This window comes from Microcaecilia unicolor, chromosome 11 (assembly GCF_901765095.1).
Source record: "Microcaecilia unicolor chromosome 11, aMicUni1.1, whole genome shotgun sequence".
NCBI lineage: Eukaryota > Metazoa > Chordata > Amphibia > Gymnophiona > Siphonopidae > Microcaecilia > Microcaecilia unicolor.
This window is the reverse complement of record NC_044041.1, coordinates 34612637-34631606: the sequence shown is the minus strand read 5'-3', so window position 1 is coordinate 34631606 and position 18970 is coordinate 34612637. Positions and strand designations below refer to the sequence as shown.

The 18970-nt window shown below is 46.1% G+C and overlaps 1 protein-coding gene across 1 annotated transcript in view; it reads left to right on the top strand.

Annotated features, from left to right (window-relative positions):
- CCDC63 (coiled-coil domain containing 63) overlaps nt 1-18684 on the top strand; it is a 56721-nt gene extending 38037 nt beyond the window's left edge. The window contains exons 8-10 of the mRNA XM_030219488.1: nt 4569-4761; nt 11429-11635; nt 18157-18684. Of these exons, the coding sequence (XP_030075348.1) occupies nt 4569-4761; nt 11429-11635; nt 18157-18293 (537 nt within the window). The 3' untranslated portion in view covers nt 18294-18684. The remainder of the gene's footprint in view (nt 1-4568; nt 4762-11428; nt 11636-18156) is intronic.
- The last annotated feature ends 286 nt before the right edge of the window (nt 18685-18970 follow it).

The following is an 18970-nucleotide window of genomic DNA, read 5'->3' as shown; positions in this document are numbered from 1 at the left end:
CAGATCCCCTTTTACCACAGCTTAGTAAAAGGACCCTTTAGATACTGAGCAGAGTGATATGTTCACTACAAGGTTTCAGGGCACTTTTACTAAGGTGCATTGAAATCTGGGCCTAGTGGAAGACTGCACTAAGCCCAAATTTTCCACAGCATACAAGTCAGCTTTTTTTTTGCAGCTCATGTGTTAATGTTCCCATTAGTACACGGCACCTGCAAAAAAATAATGCACTTCATCTCCTACATATTTACCTCCTGTTTTTCCCATGTTAAGCATACATTAGGTCTTAATGCCGTTCAGCAGAAGGACACTTTAGTTAGCTAACTTTCTAGTTAGCTGGCGATCCTTCTGAAAATTTATCCCGTACAGAAAAGATTGTCTATCTAAGTAAAATCTTATAATCAAACAGTTTGCTTTACTCATAAAAACAAAAAAAGCATAGCCAGCATGCTTCAGTTTTTATTTATATGTAGGCGGTATGTAACAGGACCAGAGCATCACGTACTTATTTGAACCTCCATTATCCAAGCTGCATAGGACTCAGATATAAATCAACTTATGCATCCAATTTCTCTTATTTAGGCACACAAATGTGGAATGCATTACCAAAGACTATGAAAACGATCTATAACCATCTAAACTTCAGGAGATCATTAAAGACCTACCTGTTCTGCAAGGCCTACTCAATCGACCCAACTTAAATGCCTCAACTCTGCAACAGAACAAAACCTTAGATTGTATTGGACATTATATGTTCCTTACTATCTTTGACCCTTATTGTACCTTAATACCCTCCCCTTACCTGACCCTTACTTCAAATCGTATTTGTCTACCCCCACCAGACTTGGCGATCGCCTTTACGATAATATGTATGCCACATTGAGCCTGCTAGTGGGTGGGAAAATGTGGGATACAAATGTTACAAATAAATAAGTAATAGATAGACTCACAAAGAATGATGGTAGTATTAAGTTACTACTGAGCTTTCTTTTTATTTAAACAACAAAACACACGTAAAGCTTGATTTGTTAAAGTAAAAATCCAGACATAGTGTCCCGTTACCGGACAGATTTTGTAGGATGGATGACTTTTCCAGTCCATAGACCACCTTCCTGAAAGCACAACCTACAAATATATTCTCAAATCAGCTATATCAGTGGACGTGACCTGCTACTGTTCACACATCAGTGTGAAGAAAAAGAGTTGGAGGTTGACCACGGCTACCAAAGACTGGAGAGATAAACACTTGTAATCAAACGTTTATTGATAAAAAGACTCGACACAAACGTTGTGTTTCGGCCGCTAGGCCTGCATCAGGAATCTGCTTGCTTTTTTGTCTACATCCAAGGAACTCCCTGTAATCAGGCAAAGCATTCCCCCATGCATTCTGCTTTGCCTGATTACAGGGAGTTCCTTGGATGCAGACAAAAAAGCAAGTAGACTCCTGATGCAGGCTTTCGCGTCCGCTGCTCCCTCCGGCGCCTCCGCTGCGGGGGGCGGGAGCCGGTGTCCACCGCGGCGAGGGGCGGCGATTCGGGGGCCGCGGCGGGGAGCCAAGGCCCGCCGCGGTGATGGCCGCTCGGCCCGGGGCCGAGGCCAGAGGCTGGCGATTGCGGCCGCCGGTCTCTCGGTCTCCGGTGGTGGGGGCAGTGGTTGCGCTGGGGAAGGAGGTGGTGCCCGGGCACGTTGGCCGGCGTCCTCGGCTCTCCCGGGCGCAGGGGTTTGGAGCTCCGCCTCTGAGGTGCGGGATTGGGCAGACAGAGCCAATCAGAAGGGCTCTGTCAATGGCCAGGCTCGGGTTGGTTGGCTATACCTGCGGGGGCGGGGCGGCTGACGCTGTGCAGTACTTAAAGGAAGAGACTGAGGTAGAACTTTGCTTCCGGTTCTGTTCCCGAGGCCTGTTTTCCTGTGGTTCCTGTGTTTTTTTGCGTTCTTCTGGTTTTGACCTTTGGCCTGTTCCTGGTTTTCCCTGCTCGCTGCCTGCCTCGACCTCTTGCCGGATCTTGACTTCGTTGTCTGCTGCCTGCCCTGAACTTTGCCCGTTATTGGATGTTCTCTTCCTTCATCTGCCCTCTGCTCTCCTGGTCCCTGTCCGGGTCAGCTTGACATCCCGCGGTTCCTGAAGTCCCATTGACCGCCTGCAGCTGGGGGCTCAACCCTTGGTGAACGGCGGTCGCCGCGGGTGAAGATTTGGGGTTGCTCAGCTGTTCCTTAAGGTCCCTCGGGGCCTTACGGGACCTAAGGGCTCAGCATCCTTGCATACAAGACACAGGCCTAGCGGCCGAAACACAACGTTTGTGTTGAGTCTTTTTATCAATAAACGTTTGATTACAAGTGTTTATCTCTGCAGTCTTTGGTAGCCGTGGTCAACCTCCCACTCTTTTTTTTTCACACTTTTGTGTTTTTCCGTGGGTCGTTTGAGTTCTCCGCTTAGGCGGATTCTTCTGGACTGTTCACACTTAAGCAGGATAACATACATCTTGCTAACAATAAAAATCACCATTGCAAACATGGATGCTTACTGCTTATAGCATTGGTCTTTTTTTGTGCATGCCTTGATGGATCGTCAAAAGAAGGCTTTGATAGTAATTCTGTTGAACACATGCTTGCTTAGTTTGGCTTTCCTGTTATCTTGTTTGCTTTGGTCTAATGCATTTTTGGTTGATATTTTTTTAGAGGAGGGATGTGTTGGAGTTTGGGATTTGGTTTCTGTTTTATTTGCAGGTTGCATCATTGTATATTTATTTATTTATTTTATTATACATTTATATTATTGTTCAGTTTTTATGTATTTGTTTATGTATTTGTTGTTCCTACAAGGACCGAGCTGAGCTTTGTGTTATGTGCCATATTTAATAATAATAATGATTTCTCTACCAAGGTTTGCTTGTTTATTTTATCCCTTCCCCTATTTTTCTTTCATTTAAAAAAAATTTTTTTATGAAGTCTTTATTGAATAATAATGCACAAAACCTGATACAGAACACATCTTCCACATCGCATTACAAACCAATTGAACGTAATACAATTCTTTTAGTGATGTAGCGACCTACTGATACAGAGCTAAATGATGGTCCCAGAACCAATATAATGAACAGAGCTTATTGTGCTAGAGCACTGAGTAAACGGGTCTATTTTTCTTTCATTTGAACACCTCCCATCCCCCCCCCCCCCCAATACCATGCCCAGGTGACACTTGTTACTAGTAAGCAGAACTGGAGGGAATTCTCCACTAAGACCCTCAGCATTGCTCCTTCTGTGTCAGGGGTCATTACAGTAACAGCACCCTCCTCCTCTGCCTTTCTCTCTTAGGACCCTATTTACTAAGGTGCGTTAGTGTTTTCAGTGCGCCTACACTTAGTGTGTGCACTAACCATGTAGGCACCTATAGGGATACTGTACAGTTTTTAATTGCAGGTTGTTTATGTATTTGTTGTTCCCTGCAAAGACCGAACTGTGCTTTGTGTGTTATGTGCCATATCCTATGTAGTAATCCTCACCTCCAACGTTCTATGCGTCTTGCTGCCTGTGTCCGTGGCTTCTTCGGAGTTGGTCTGCTAGGCTCCGTAGCCCAGGCTGATGTCACTGTAGCCATTATGGAGGAGACGAGGGATTGGCTAGCAGAGGGAAGAGGGGAGGAGCTGCGAAGACAGGAGTGGCAAATTCGGATGCATCAGGGAGGAGACGAGGGAAAGGAGACACCAGATTGGCTAGCAGAGGGAAGAGGGGAGAAGCCGCGATGACAGGAGTGGCGAATCCGGACAAGTCGGGGCCGAGCCAGTGTGAGGCCAGCTGTGACGCGGAGCACCAAAGAAAATAGCAAGACAGCCCAGCCTGCGTGTGCCGGAGGTGCGAACTGCGTGGCTACAGCAGCCCAGGCTCCATGTTCCCCAATGACACCGCCTGGACAGGGGTAGGATGGAGGGAGGGATGGAGGAAGGGAGGGACGACGATCCTGGAACTGGGAGGGAGGGACCCTGAAACTCGGAGGGAGGGAGGGACCCTGAAACTCGGAGAGAGGGGCCCTGAAACTCAAAGGAAGAGAGGGAGGGACCCTGAAACTCGGAGGGAGGGCATGACCCTGGAACTCGGAGGGAGGGAGGGGGGGGGCCTGACCCTGGAACTGGGAGGGGGGCCCCTGGCACACACTCTCATTCTCACACACACACTCTCTCTCTCTCACAGACACACTCGCACCCAGTCTCACTCTCTCTCTGTCACACACACACACTCGCACATTCATGCTCTCTCTCTCACACAGTCACTCTCACACACACTCTCTCAAACATACACACTCCGAGGAAAACCTTGCTAGCGCCCGTTTCATTTGTGTCAGAAACGGGCCTTTTGTACTAGTTTAATAATAATAATGATTTCTCTGCCAAGGTTTGCTTGTTTATTTTATCCCTTCCCCTATTTTTCTTTCATTTGAACACCTCCCATCCCCCCTAAATACCATTCCCAGGTTAATGCATGTACATGGTTAACGCGCGTTAAAAACATTAACGCGGCTATAACGCTGCTTAGTAAACAGGGCCCTTAATGTGGGAACTAATGTTATTTGTTACTAGGAGAAACTGCAGAAGACCATTGAAGAAACTGAACTTTCTGAGAAGTCGTACAAGGAGGTCAGCAAGATTATGGACCACTTATCAAGCGGTATCGACACCATATTCTCAGTCATACAGTGTGATGCCTCAAGAATTAAGCTGTTGCTCGGAACAAGTGAGGGCATCACAGACCACAATTTGATGCACTATTTCAGTAGGTATCATTGTAGTTCAGTTGTTATATAATAAGGAGCCCTAAGATACATGGCTAAATATCCAAATTAACTCAGGGGCTCAGAGGAAGTTTGGGGGTACAAATTGATAATCGTAACTTGTTAACCTTATAGCTTCCCTTTTATCGCAATGCATCTCCCCTGTGCTTCTGTATATACGCTTTCTTTGTCAAAGGATACCCCTTGTCAAATACCCCCCCCCCATCTTGCCTCCCCTGGGGTCCGCTAATAGGTAATAGTCCCCAAAACTTTTGTGGTTAAGCAATGATGTGTCTCTCTTCAAAATATGGGTTTCATGAAGCAAAACAACGTCCCATTTCAGGCGTCTCAGTTCCTGAAATATAATGCTTCCGGGTTATTTAGACCATTTACATTCCAAGAACCCACCCTTCCCTCCCTCCCCTCCCTTCCCCCCTCCCCCACAATTCTCTCAACAACCGACCTACACCTTCTCCAGCCAGTTAGCTCCCTGAGGAAGTGTGCCAGTGCCAGAGATCCACATGCATACACCATAAACCGGTTTACCCCCCTTACCTTTCAACCCACATTCATTCACTCTCCACACTTTTCACAGACTTTACCATCATTTACCATCTCTCCCTTAAAAGTTCGGCAGTAATGCGTCAGATTATGCAATGTCTCCATAAAAGTCAAGTTGTTTCTCCTAGCTCGGGACGGGGGTCAGTCGGTGGAGGGGCACGCTTCCTCCCCCTCTGCACCTTTTTTCCAGCCCTTTTGTGCTTTGGTGGGGAAACCTGGGTTCCGGCTTTGGGTTGCCACCCTCTCTGCAGGCAAATCTGTACATCTAAGTTCTAAGAGTACCTTCCAGGCTCCTGTTATAGTATAAATCTTCCGCGACTGGGTTCCCACTGACAATTGTAATCCAAATGGGTAAAGCCATCTGTATCTCAAGCTCGCTTTTTGCAGGTAGGCCGTGACCTCCCTGAAATCTCTCCGCCTTTGTAAAGTCATCTGGGCCAGATCCTGGAAAACCCTGATCTTACAGTTTTTTCCAATTAATATCACCCATGGGCCTGGCCTTTTTCCACACTGCCTCCTTTATGGTGTAGTCATGAACACATGCGATAATATCCCTGGGCACTGCCCCTTTCTGGGGGCCCAGGCTTTTATGAGCTCTGTCCAGAACAATGTGGCCTGACCCTTGCTCTTCTTGAGAGCTTTCTCCTGAATTCTGGATAAATTAGCAGAGTTCTTGTACCACTTTGGCGCTATCTTTATACTGGTCTTCTTCTGGCACGCCCTTAAAACGCAGGTTGCATCTCCTTGATCTATTTTCTAGGTCTTCTATTTTCTGTTTCTCCCTCTTTAGAGCTTCTTGCATGCCTTGTATATCTTCCACGATGGCTGCCATCTTCTCCTCCGTTTCCACCACTCTATTTCCTATTTCTCTCACCTCTTCATGGAGTTCCGCCACCACCGACTGGATATCCTTTTTAGTGTTCACTAGTTATTATTATTATTATTTATTGCATTTGTATCCCACATTTTCCCACCTCTTTGCAGGCTCAATGTGGCTTACAGAGACCTGTTATGGTAGCACCATATCAGCCTTCAAATCTTTAAACCAGTGAGCGACGTCCTTCCTGGTGAGTTCAGTTTCGCTATCAAAGTGCTCCTCGGGGTACGGATCTGTATCTGAGTTTTCGGCCGCCATTTTCGCGCCTCATGTCACCGCCTTCCGCTCTGCATTTGATCCTGTTCTCTGCTTGTCAGTGTTGTATTTAAATTTTGCAAGCGCTTTCCATGTCGCCATGCTTTCAGGAATCTTTTAGAAGTAATTTGGGGAGGAATCAAACATTTACCTGGATTTATCCGATTTTTATTCTTTAGCACAAGCGGCCATCTTGCAGCGGTGACGTCATTTCCTCTCTAGAATTTATGTGTTTGTTATATTGTTTTAATTTGTATGCGTTGTTGTAAGCCACCTAGATTTGGAGATAAATAAATCCCCCAATCAGAAAAGCCCTCAACCCACCAATCCACATCAACCCCCCCCCCCCCCCTCGAACTGAAGTCCCCTCGATCAGAAGATCCCAACATGTACCTGGTGATCTAACAGGTCCCCAGCCAGGAGTGATACCCATTTGTTCCTGCCCTTGCTGACGCCTTCTGCCAATATGGTGCCCCTAGCAGTAATTTTGTGTTACTACTGCTAGGGGTCATGTTATTCGCATGCATGTTTTGCATCTCATTACTATGTACCATGGGATAACTTATTTAACACTGCGTTAGGGCACTGCACCCAGTATTAGAACCCTTTAACACATGTTAAATGAAAAATAACCTGACTCAGTGCCCTAACTCAGGGCCAGATGCACCAAACTTAACAAGCCCTTAACGAGCCCTTAACGAGCAAGTAGTAAACCCTGGCATGCACTACTTTTTTCCGACGACGGTAGCAGCTAACGGAATGCAGATGAGCAAATTGTGCAGAAACCCTATTGTCATGAGATGCACTATCCTTTTCCGATTGCCTTAACGGTGGAAAACGCCGGAAAATCTAACGAGAGGTCTTACCTCTTGTTGGGGCTGCGCTGGATTGAAAAACTGCTATAAAAGTAACAACAACAACAAAAAATTGCTCCGCTTCAAAAAAGCCTTCCATTTTGGCCGTTTTTCAATCAGCTGATATTGGAGAGTGCTGTTGAAAGCGTCCATCACAAAAATAGCCTTCCATTTTGGCCATTATTCACACTGTAACCAGGTCACCCTTCCAGGTGAGAGCCGGGGTCGACCCTGCTTAGCTCGGCTAGCTTTTCCCCGGTACGAGCTGCAACCACCGCCTTGCTGCACTGCTTGTCCTAGTTTCACTGCTGCCCAGCTGACCTGCGCCCAGGATCAGCTCACGATTGGGACACACAAAACTCCAGCAGTCTTATAGTTCTTGAAAACCCCAGGTCTTTATTCTCTCAGCATCTTTTAATACAGCTTTAATCTTCAAGCAGTTTCTTCATCAAGAATGCAAGAGTCAGTTCAGTTTTTCCCACATTCATCTTATTAACACAGTCCAATCTTAACTCAGAATATCACACCCAGCAAACCTTTGTCTTGCTCCCAATTGTAGCCTCCCCTCATCAGCACTATCTTCTACCCTTAGATAGTTTATGGGTTAGTTTCTTCCACCAGTGGCTTCCCCACTGGATTATTTTATCCTCTCCAAGTATGCACAGCTTGGGCCACACTCCCACCACCAAAGCCTTTACCTTTCCTGAGGAAGTTTGAGCAAACCCTCCAACCTCCATGCACTCCTCCTTACCTTCTCCTTCTACCTCCTCTTTATTCCACTCCATCTCCTCCTCCCCAAGCTCCACCAGCTGTTCCCCATCTCCAGGATCAGACCTCATCTCCCAATCAGTCCTTCCAACCTCCCCCTCCTGAGAGTTCAGCTGACCCTGCACTGGCTTCTGGGAAGTGTAGTTTTTCTCCTGCATTACAGCTTTCCCTGGCAGTTTGATCCCTAGAAGGCGCCCTGTTCTCCTAGCTGGGCTGAATGAACGGGGATGATGCCGGCTGAAAGACCCACTATCCCCTTTCCCTCGCACCAGCCCTCCAGAGTGCTCACAACACCCAAATAATAAAAACGTCCTTTTTGTCCTTGCTTCACTCAGCTGAGAGACCTGGAAGTCTCTGAGCCAATCACACAGCGCGTTTAGCTCTAAACGCGCTGTGATTGGCTCAGAGACTTCCAGGTCTCTCAGCTGAGTGAAGCACGGACAAAAAGGACGTTTTTATTATTGAGGAGGTGAATGACGGCGAAAACGGACGGCTTTTTTCGATGGCCGGCCTCAACTGCACTTTTGTTTTTATTATTGCGGCCGGGGGGGGGGGGGGGGGGGGAACGGCGCGGCGTCTTCGGGCGGCACAGGGAGGCATATTTGGCATGCGCAGAGCAGCTAGCATAACGCTTTGCTGCTCTGCGCATGCTTCACCGGCTAATTCTCCGACTGTTTTAAGAAGGAATAGAGAATGCAAGTGAGCTACAACGAGTAGCTCATTTGCATTCCCTTTCCTTGATGCATAGCTGTTCCCTACCGATTCGCTATGGAATTCGGTACGGAACGGCTCTAACGATGACTTTAGTGCATCTTGGCCTCAGTTTGATATCTTCCCTCTCAATCTTGTTGGATTGGTGATGGCCAGGAAAACTAGTAAGATATAAGCACCCCCGTGAAATTTAGAGCCAGGCCAAAATTGGTACCTGGGATTTTTTCCAGCTATGCCAAAATTGTTTGGGGAAATGTAGACGGGCTGTCAGCAATAATTTTGGTGGATAATTCAATTCCTGTCTACAGGAGATGTATATGTCTTTAGTTCCAGGAAAAGCTCTCATTTTGAGAACTGGCTGCTCCCTAGAATTGTGAAAATGAAAGTGAGAGGTTCATTGTGTAAAGAGAAGCTACATCAACTCTGCCTTAGTTGTATGCTGCAATTTTATTAATGTACTGGTTTATTTTTGCAGCTCCCAAGGAGGTTGTTGAATATATTTGAGTTAATTATTTAGGTAGAATTTACGCCACTGCTCGGTAGTGTCAGTTGCATTGGTTGCTGACTCCTGCTTACATCCATTTTAAGTCTTTTGTAAGAGCCCATCAAACCTTTCATGACCAAGGTCCTTCTGTTTGAGGGAGAACTGTGTATTTATTTCAGTGCTGTGTAATCTATTTACTTCAATTGTGTGGATGAATCCTTACTTGGGTGGTAATAGATAGATGGACTATAACTATCTCTATATATAAAAGGCACCACCAACGTTCTAAATGAAGCCTCCAGCCGGAAGTGTGAAGGGGGAGAGATATCCGGTTTCCCCATGAGTGTCTGCCCCCGCCCTCGCTCTCTCTGTAACACAAACAGTGAAGAAAAACACAGCAAAGCACAAAATCAAATCGCTCTCTCTGTAACAGTGAAGGACTCAGAGGGGGAGGGGAGAGAGGGCAGAAGCCCTCACTATCCCTGTAACACAAACACATCAGAGCAGGAAACTTAACACTGAAGGACTCAACTCCGAGGGGGGAGGGGACAGAGAGCAGAGGGGAAGGGAGAGAGGGCAGAGGGCAGGGACACACACACTCCCACATGCACACAGAAGAAAACCTTGCTAGCCCCTGTTTCATTTGCATCAGAAACGGGGCTTTTTTACTAGTATTAAATAAAGAAATTAGTATGATATATCCTAAATCAGTTATTATGATCAAGAAATGAGGGTTTGCTTTGTGTTTCATTAGTAAGGGAAAAGAAACGGGTGCAGACTCATGAATGTTCTTTATTGTAAGATTCCCTAATTCACCTTCCTCATGGAATTACAGTAGATTGCATAATGATCTTAAGGGATTTTGATATCATCTGAAATCACACTTTGATGAGCCCTGTAGGGCATTGGACATTCATTATAAGATTGTGGGTATTAAAGGGGTAACCTATTCTTTTTACTATTTTGAAGGTTGAGAGTTGATTATATTCAGCTATGATTGTATGGTATTTTGATGAACTGACAAGGTTTTGCTAGACTGTTTTATGCTTTCATTGTGCTATTATATGGTCTGGTATGTTGAAAGGAATTGAAAGGAGAAGTCAACATGGGTAACAGTTAAGACGTGTTATAGCAGTGGTTCTCAGACCTGGTCCTGATGGCACCCCAACCAGTCTAGTTTTCAGAATATCCACAATGAATATTTGTGAGAGAGATTTGCATGCAGTGGAGGCAGTGCATGCAAATCTCTCTCATAGTAACATAGTAACATAGTAGATGACGGCAGAAAAAGACCTGCATAGTCCATCTAGTCTGCCCAAGATAAACTCATATCTTGAATTTGTACCTGTCTTTTTCAGGGCACAGACCGTATAAGTCTGCCCAGCAGTATTTCCTGCCTCCCAACCACTAGTCCCGTCTCCCATCACCGGCTCTGGTACAGACCGTATAAGTCTGCCCTCCCCTATCCTAGCCTCCCAACCACCAACCCCTCTTCCCCCCACCTGCTCCGCCACCCAATTTCAGCTAAGCTTCTGAGGATCCATTCCTGCTGCACAGGATTCCTTTATGCATATCCCACGCATGTTTGAATTCCGTTACCGTTTTCATCTCCACCACCTCCCGCGGGAGGGCATTCCAAGCATCCACCACCCTCTCCGTGAAAAAATACTTCCTGACATCTTTTTTGAGTCTGCCCCCCTTCAATCTCATTTCATGTCCTCTCGTTCTACCGCCTTCCCAACTCCGGAAAAGATTTTTTTGCGGATTAATACCTTTCAAGTATTTGAACGTATTAATCCGCAAAAAAATCTTTTCCGGAGATGGGAGATGGATATCCTGAAAACCTGACTGGCTGGGGTGCCTCCAGGACCAGGTTTGGGAACCACTGTGTTACAGTATTTTATTGTTAACCCCAGTTATTAGTAACTAGGTCTCTTTGTATAAAATGGGCCCTGTGTTAAAACAGCACAAGTTAGTGGTAAAATAACACAATGATAGCCCACAGGGACAATGTCTTCCCTGAGTCATGTTCTTATTGTAATCCATCTTGAGTAGGATTCATTCTGGGAAGACAGATAATAAAATCAAACTAAATAAATACATTTGTTAATCTCATCTTTCAAGGCAGACAATTCAGTATTACAGTCTCTTTTACCTAGGTGCCATAGAGCAGAAGACCAGTGACTTACTTCAGATTGAAACCTTCCTGCGTCTTAAGAGCCTGAAAGGACAGGATCCAATTCCCATCATATCAGTCAACCCCTTCTTGGGTGGCTCAGAGGTTGCTACTGTAGTGCCACCAATCAAAATAACATCACCAATCCTGCCAGAGGAAAGTGACTCTGAGCCGGCTACAGATGACCCAGGTAAAGGGAAGTAATGTGGGAATCAGAGCCACTTAAGGGAGTGTAGTGTCCAGAGCCAACTGTTGCCTTTGTGCCCCTCTCTTGGGGCTAATTCTGTGGTATGAACACATAAATATCAAGGCTCATGCTGTGAGAATGGCCCCACACCGTGGTTGCTGAGGAAGGGCAGACTGGATGGGCCTTTTGGCCCTTATCTGCTGTCATCTACTGTATTAAAAATGACGATTGTGTTGGATCAATAAAACATGGATATTCAGTACTGGTATCTGGATTGCAGCTGGAACTGAATATCCATCCAGTGAGGTCAGAGCCAGTGCTATCAGGATAATAGTGAGTTCAATATCCATACTGTTAACTGCATAAAGGAATGATTGCTGAATATCAGCAGTATCCAAATAGCTCACTACCCCACCTATGGACCCCCCTGCATTGTCTGGATAACAGTGAGAATGAGCCCACTATCCATACCATACAGCTAACACATAAGCTAACCACATAAGCTGTATGGAGGAGTGGCCTAGTGGTTAGGGTGGTGGACTTTGGTCCTGAGGAACTGAGTTCGATTCCCCGCACAGGCAGCTCCTTGTGACTCTGGGCAAGTCACTTAACCCTCAATTGCCTGCCACATTGAGCCTGCCATGAGTGGGAAAACGTGCGGGGTACAAATGTAACAAAAAATAAAAAAAAAATAAAGCCATGACTGCTGAATATCACCAATATCTGGACAGTTCACTACTCCACCTATGGACCACCCCGCACTGTCTGTATATTGCCAAGATGGTCTGTAAGGATATTCAGCTGCACTATCCATATAGTCTCACTGGATATCAGCAGTTTTCCATATATTTCCCTTTGAATATCTGGCCCTAACTTAATAGAATGCAATGCTCTAATATACTAGCTTAGGATATCTTTAGGAATAAAATGCTGACATTATCACGCTTACATTTACCTTATACTGCCATCAGTTTATGCAGCAGTGGAGAGGAGAATTTCCCCTAGGACAACAAGAGGTGTGCTGCATTATATTAATGAGTGATTCAATGTGACTACTAGAGCATCTAATGTGAGGCTGAGGCCTAGGTAGGCTGAGCCTAGAACCAGGAAAAGCCTTCCCAGTTTAACCCCCATTTCAGGGTCTTCTCTATGAGGACAGGATACACCTTCCAGCACTTAAGGAGTCAGCAAATTTAGTGCAGTTTTAGGAGGTTATTGCAGTTGAGGCAAAGGGCAACCTGCCCCTAGATCCAAAGGGATCAATCACTTTAAGAGTGCCACTCCGATACTTGAAAAGTTTACAGTCTTGGAAATGGTTATACATGACAAAATCCTCTCCCAGCAATTACAGTCAAAGTCTGGATTTTCAAGTTCTCAAAATGTCTTTCAAAAAATTCAGCATTTAGGGGGGAAGTTATCAATGTGGGCTACTGATAAGCACTGTTCCAAAAAATACTAGGACTAGGGGGCACGCAATGAAGCTACAAAGTAGTAAATTTAAAACAAATTGGAGAAAATATTTCTTCACTCAACGTGTAATTAAACTCTGGAATTCGTTGCCAGAGAATATGGTAAAAGCAGTTAGTTTAACGGGGTTTTAAAAAGGTTCGGATATCTTCCTAAATGAAAAGGCCATAAGCCATTCTTAAGATGGACTTGGGAAAATCCACTGCTTATTTCCAGGATAAGCAGCATAAAATCTGTTTTACTGTTCTGGGATGTTGCCAGGTACTTGTTACTTGGATTGACTACTGTTGGAAACAGGATACTGGGCTTGATGGACCTTTGGTATGTCCCAGTATGGCACCACTTATGTTTCCTTTGATATTTCCTGTATCTTCTCTGCTTCCCAAAATGTGGGCTAATGATTTCTTGTAAGTGCTGTTTTATGCTATTTTTGAAAAATGTTTCATTAAAAAAAACAAAAAAGCACTGTTCCCTCTAAGTTGAGTGGGGGGTCCTCCAACTGCATTGCTACCAGTAGGGGGTGGTGCTTCAATATTGTGTTTTTAATCTTTAGGGACAGGCAGGTTCCCTGGAGTTCTGAAGAGCTTACCTGTCCTTCACTATTGAAAATGTGATAATGGAACAGCACCCTCTACTGGCAGCACTGTAGATGGAGGACTTCTGCTCAGAAGGAACAGTGCTCTTAAATAGGGTTATTTTAGCACAGGATCTCTTTTGACATAAAATGGGACCCTGTGCTAAAATAACCTGACTTGTATTAAAATAACCCGACAAAGTTGGCCTATGGTGTAACTTCCTCCCTTAGAGCTTCTACAGCCCTGTCAGCCTGCCTTGCTTCCAAAGACTTCTTTAAGGGCAAATACTGTATGGGAACCTCAGTTTCTTTTAAAAAAACTCACCCTGTAATTCCTGTAATCGTAGCACCATTACAAAATGATCAAGGGTGCCAAACACAATACAAACGACAGTACTGGGGGTCCCTAGCACCCACTGGCACCCTCGGAGCCGACTCCAATGTCTGCAACTCTACGGCTCCTGGACCAATGTTCCAATTCTCTGGGATGGGATGGATAACCTCTATGGAATATACTTTTGGGGGGGATCTTGCCAGGAATTTGTGACCTGGATTGGCCACTGTTGGAAACAGGATGCTGGGCATGATGGACCTTTGGTCTGTCCCAGTATGGCAATACTTATGTACTTACAATTTCTTCAGCAAATCCAGCTTTGCACTTTTTCTGTATCACAGGACAAGAGGACCCTTGTCTGGTTCTCTGACTTCCTGTCCATTTTCCTTAGAAAGAAGAACAGCCAAAAATTCTGCCTCTCAGTTTCAGTCCTCTCCTGTGACTGAGTGAGAACTTACGTATTTTTAGGAAGATTCCTCTCATTGGGATTGAACCTTATGTATTTATTTAGATTTTGCTCACACCTTTTTTCAGTAGTACCCTGTTTCCCCGAAAGTAAGACATCCCCCGAAAATAAGACCTAGTAGAGGTTTTCCTGAATTGGTAGATATAAGGCCTCCCCCGAAAGTAAGACCTAGCAAATTTTTGTTTGAAAGCAGGGCTGCCGAGAGCCAGACAAGGCCGCCCCCGGGCCGCCCCCCCCCCCCCACCCGAGGTTGCCGGGCCCACCCTCCGTCGCTCCCGGAATTAACCTTAAACGCCTCCTTTCACCTTCGCAGCAAGCAGCAGCAGGGCAGACCTCTCCTTCTTTCCATGCCACGCCCTCGCGGATGTTACGTCAGGCGAGGGCGGGACACGGAAGGAAGGAGTGGCCTGCCCTGCTGCTGCTTGCTGCGAAGGAGAAAGGAGGCGTTTAAGGTTACTTCCGGGAGCGACAGAGGGCGGGCGGGCCAACCCCGATCCAACCCTGATGTTTCCCTGAAAAATATGACAGCCCCTAGTGCATTTTGGGGGGCAAAAATTAATATAAGACAGTGTCTTATTTTTGGGGAAACACGGTAGCTCAAGGTGAGTTACATTCAGGTACTCTGGATATTTCTCTGTCCCAGGAGGGCTCACAATCTAAGTTTGTACCTGAGGCAATGGAGGGTTAAGTGACTTGTCCAAGATCACAAGGAGCAGCAGTGGGATTTGAACCAGCCACCTCTGGATTGCAAGACTAATGCTCTAACTAGGCCACTACTCCACTAGCAACATTCCATCTAGAATCTCAAATAGTAGCAACATTCCAGAATCTCAAAAAGTGGCAACATTCCATGTAGAATCTTCAATAGCAGCAACATTCCATATATTTATTTATTTAGATTTTGCTCACACCTTTTCCAGTAGTAGCTCAAAGTGAGTTACATTCAGGTACACTGGATATTTCTCTGTCCCAGGGAGGGCTCACAATCTAAGTTTGTACCTGAGGCAATGGAGGGTTAAGTGACTTGCCCAAGATCACAAGGAGCAGCAGTGGGATTTGAACCGGCCACCTCATGGATTTCAAGAACGGTGCTCTAACCACTAGGACACTCCTCTGGGAACACGTCCAGTTCAGCTCCACCTCACCTGGGACCGGGGTCACAAAACAGAATACTTCTGCATTCACACACAGCTCCCACTTGCTGGATCACTTGAGCTGGGTGAAGGCTGGGGCCAGAATAAATCCAGTAGGCTGAGATAACTCTTTCTCTGGGCACTTTCACTTAACTCCTCCCCCCTCCCCAGCAGTCTCAGTTGCAAAAAACTTCAACTTGCTTTATTAAGAGTACATAAGCACCGCCACACTGGGATAAGACCAAAGGTCCATCAAGCCCAGCACTTTGTCTCCGACAGCGGCCAATCCAGGCCCCAAGAAATTGGCAAAAAACCCCCAAAATTTAATAACGATCAATGGACTTTTCCTTTAGGAATCTGTCCAGACCCCCTTTGAACTCAGCAAGGCCAGCTGCCGTCACTTCCTTCTCCGGCAATGAGTTCCAGAGTCTAACTACGCGCTGAGTAAAGAAAAACTTTCTCCGATTTGTTCTAACCTACCACATTCTAATTTCATCTTGTGTCCCCTGGTTCTATTATTGTTAGAAAGTGTAAACAAACGCTTCACATCTGTCCGCTCTACCCCACTCATTATTTTGTAAACCTCTATCATATCACCCCTCAGCCGCCTTTTCTCCAGGCTAAAGAGTCCTAGCCTGGAGAAAACGGTTCATAAATTTGTCAACTTGGTTTGTACAATTCAGGGTGGTTTTCCTTCAGATGGTCAGCACAGTTCAAAACATAATATTCACATGAAAGGGCTTTCAAACACACAGTTCAGTTCTATCTTAAATTTCCTCTATTTGCAATCAGAACAAAATACTCATCAATCTCTTTTATTTGCAATTTGGGTATCAGGCAGCACATGGTAACTACTGTGTTGATCCTCTGTCAGTCCTCAGTAATCTCTGCATAATCTCTTCAATTGCTTTCTGTCCCATTCCTGGGTCATTCACATATGCAATGAAAGTCCTGCCAGAATTGAGGCATGCCTGCTCCCCCTTCTCCTACCTGGGGTGTATAGTCCCCCAAGCACACCTTCTTGTTCCAAGTTCGGGAACGCCCTGCAGGCACCCCGCTGCCATGTAGCAGAGGCTTCCAATCACCACACACTGCAAGCTTCTCCTGCTTTGGTTCTCAAGACTTACCCATCGGTGCTATGGGTCTCGGCGGGGGTGGGGTGCCAAAGACCAGAATTTTCTCCAAACAGTGTCTTTTATTAACTTCTTTTCCTGCCCACTAGGGCTGGGCTGTACTCTGATTTCCTCACAGTGACCATTGAAAATTCTTCCTCCCGCCCTTTTTGGGCATTTTCAGGGGGGGGGGTCGCACATATAGACTCCACCTTTGACTACAGAGTTCCAGAACATATCACACACTGGTAAGTCCAGATAGACCTTGCACCTGAAGACAGGGCCGCTGAGAGGGGGGGGGGGGCCCGGCACCGGGGTCAAGCCGCCAGCGCTGCAGTCCCCGGTCTCACCTGCCTGCCTCCACGGCTCCGGGTCTCGTGCATTTGAAGTAGCAGTCGCAGATCTCCTGTCTTCTGGCCTTCCCTCCCTGTGTCCCGCCCTTGTCTGATGTAACTTCCGGTTTCCGCGAGGGCAGGACACAGGGAGGGAAGGCCAGAAGAGAGGAGATCTGCGACTGCTGCTTCGAATGCACGGGATCCGGAGCCGTGGAGGCAGGCAGGTGAGACCAGGGACTGCAGCGGCAGGGGGTGGCAGCGGCGAGGAGGCGGAGGCGGGGCGCCCTTGCCCCGGGCCCGGCCTAGTCTCTTGGTGGCCCTGCCTGAAGAACCTGCATTACAATGGCATTTTAAAGAAGAAGGCAAGACCATTGGATATCCATTGGAGTGGAGGAGTAGCCTAGTGGTTAGAGAACTGAGCTGACAACCAGGGAAGCCTGGCTTAAATCCTGCTGCTGCTCCTTGTGCAAGTCACTTAGGGGCCCTTTTACTGGTAGCCGGGCGGTAGTTCTAAGTTGACTTGTGTTGTACACACGTAGGCGCCTGCGTGTCTTGGTAAAAGGGCCCCTTAACCCTTCATTGCCTCCGATACACACTTAGAGGGCCTTTTACTAAGTTGCGCTAAGAAATGGCCTTAACATACCCTTAAGTAGATCTTTCCTGCACGCTAAGCCCATTTCTAGTGTGGCCATAAAACTGACCTTTTTCTATTATATTTCTTTAGGCCGTGTACTAATATTAGCATTAGCGGTTGGTCATTAAAAATAATGCGGGAACGCTTACCACCTCCTATAAGGGCCCCTGCACTGTCTGCATTATTCAGTTAGCACTTCCTAATGTCAGTGTGTACTAGCTGAATGGGATATCCATACACATTCTGGGCCTTGACACGTTCCCCCCCCACCAAAAAAAAATACTGCATGATTAGCGTGTGCAGATGGCTTTAGCATATCAGCAATAGGCCTTTTTTGGTGTGTGTGTGTTGGGTGCCTCAATGTATCTTACCTTGATCTAGTGAGAGTTAAATCTAAATAAATATTCATTGGAGGTAACATCATTTAAATAGCCTAGAAGTCACTGTCTTCTTATTCTGTTGTCAACAGATTCTTACCCTATGGGTTTCAGTGAATTGAGGCAGAAGGTTCTTCATGACCTCCACAGTAAGGAAATGCTCTCAAGGGCCATGACTGAAGATTCTCCAAAAAGTATGAGAGATAAGAAAAGAGCAATCACTGCATAGAATGCATGCCACAAATAAATTGGTTATTTATAATTGCAGTTTGGCATTGTTCTCTGGTTTTGGATTGGTTGATCAACATCTCTTTAGAAAAGAACTGTAAAAAGGACTGCATCTGCATCGATGGCTTTTTGGGTAATAGCAGTGTGTCTTGGGACTGTAACACCAGAATTGTAGCCTCTTTGTCATTTCTACAATTTATCCTCCTTCCTCTGCCTGAGCAACACACGTACAATTGCCAGTGAAGAAAACTGGAGGGAAATATCTTCTGAGACTTACCCTCAGACAGTACCAGACCTGGGTGCTCCATAGCCACAGCAGCTGTCTTCACTCAACGAATAGTTAGGCTCTGCAACTCTTTGCCAGAGGAGGTGGTAACAGCGGTTAGTGTATCTGGGTTTTAAAAAGTTTGGGCCAAATTCCTGGAGGAAAAGTCCATAGTCTGCTATTGAGACAGACATAGGAAGCAACTGCTTGCCCTGGGATTTGTAGTATGGAGTGTTGCCACAATTTGGGTTTCGGCCAGGTACTTGTGACCTGGCTTTGGCCACTGTTTGGACAACAGGATACTGGGCTAGATGGACCATTGGTCTGACCTAGTATGGCTATTCTTATGTTCTCTGCTTCTCTGGGATTAAGCACATAGGAATTGGCCGGCTGATATTTAAAGTGAGAGGCTC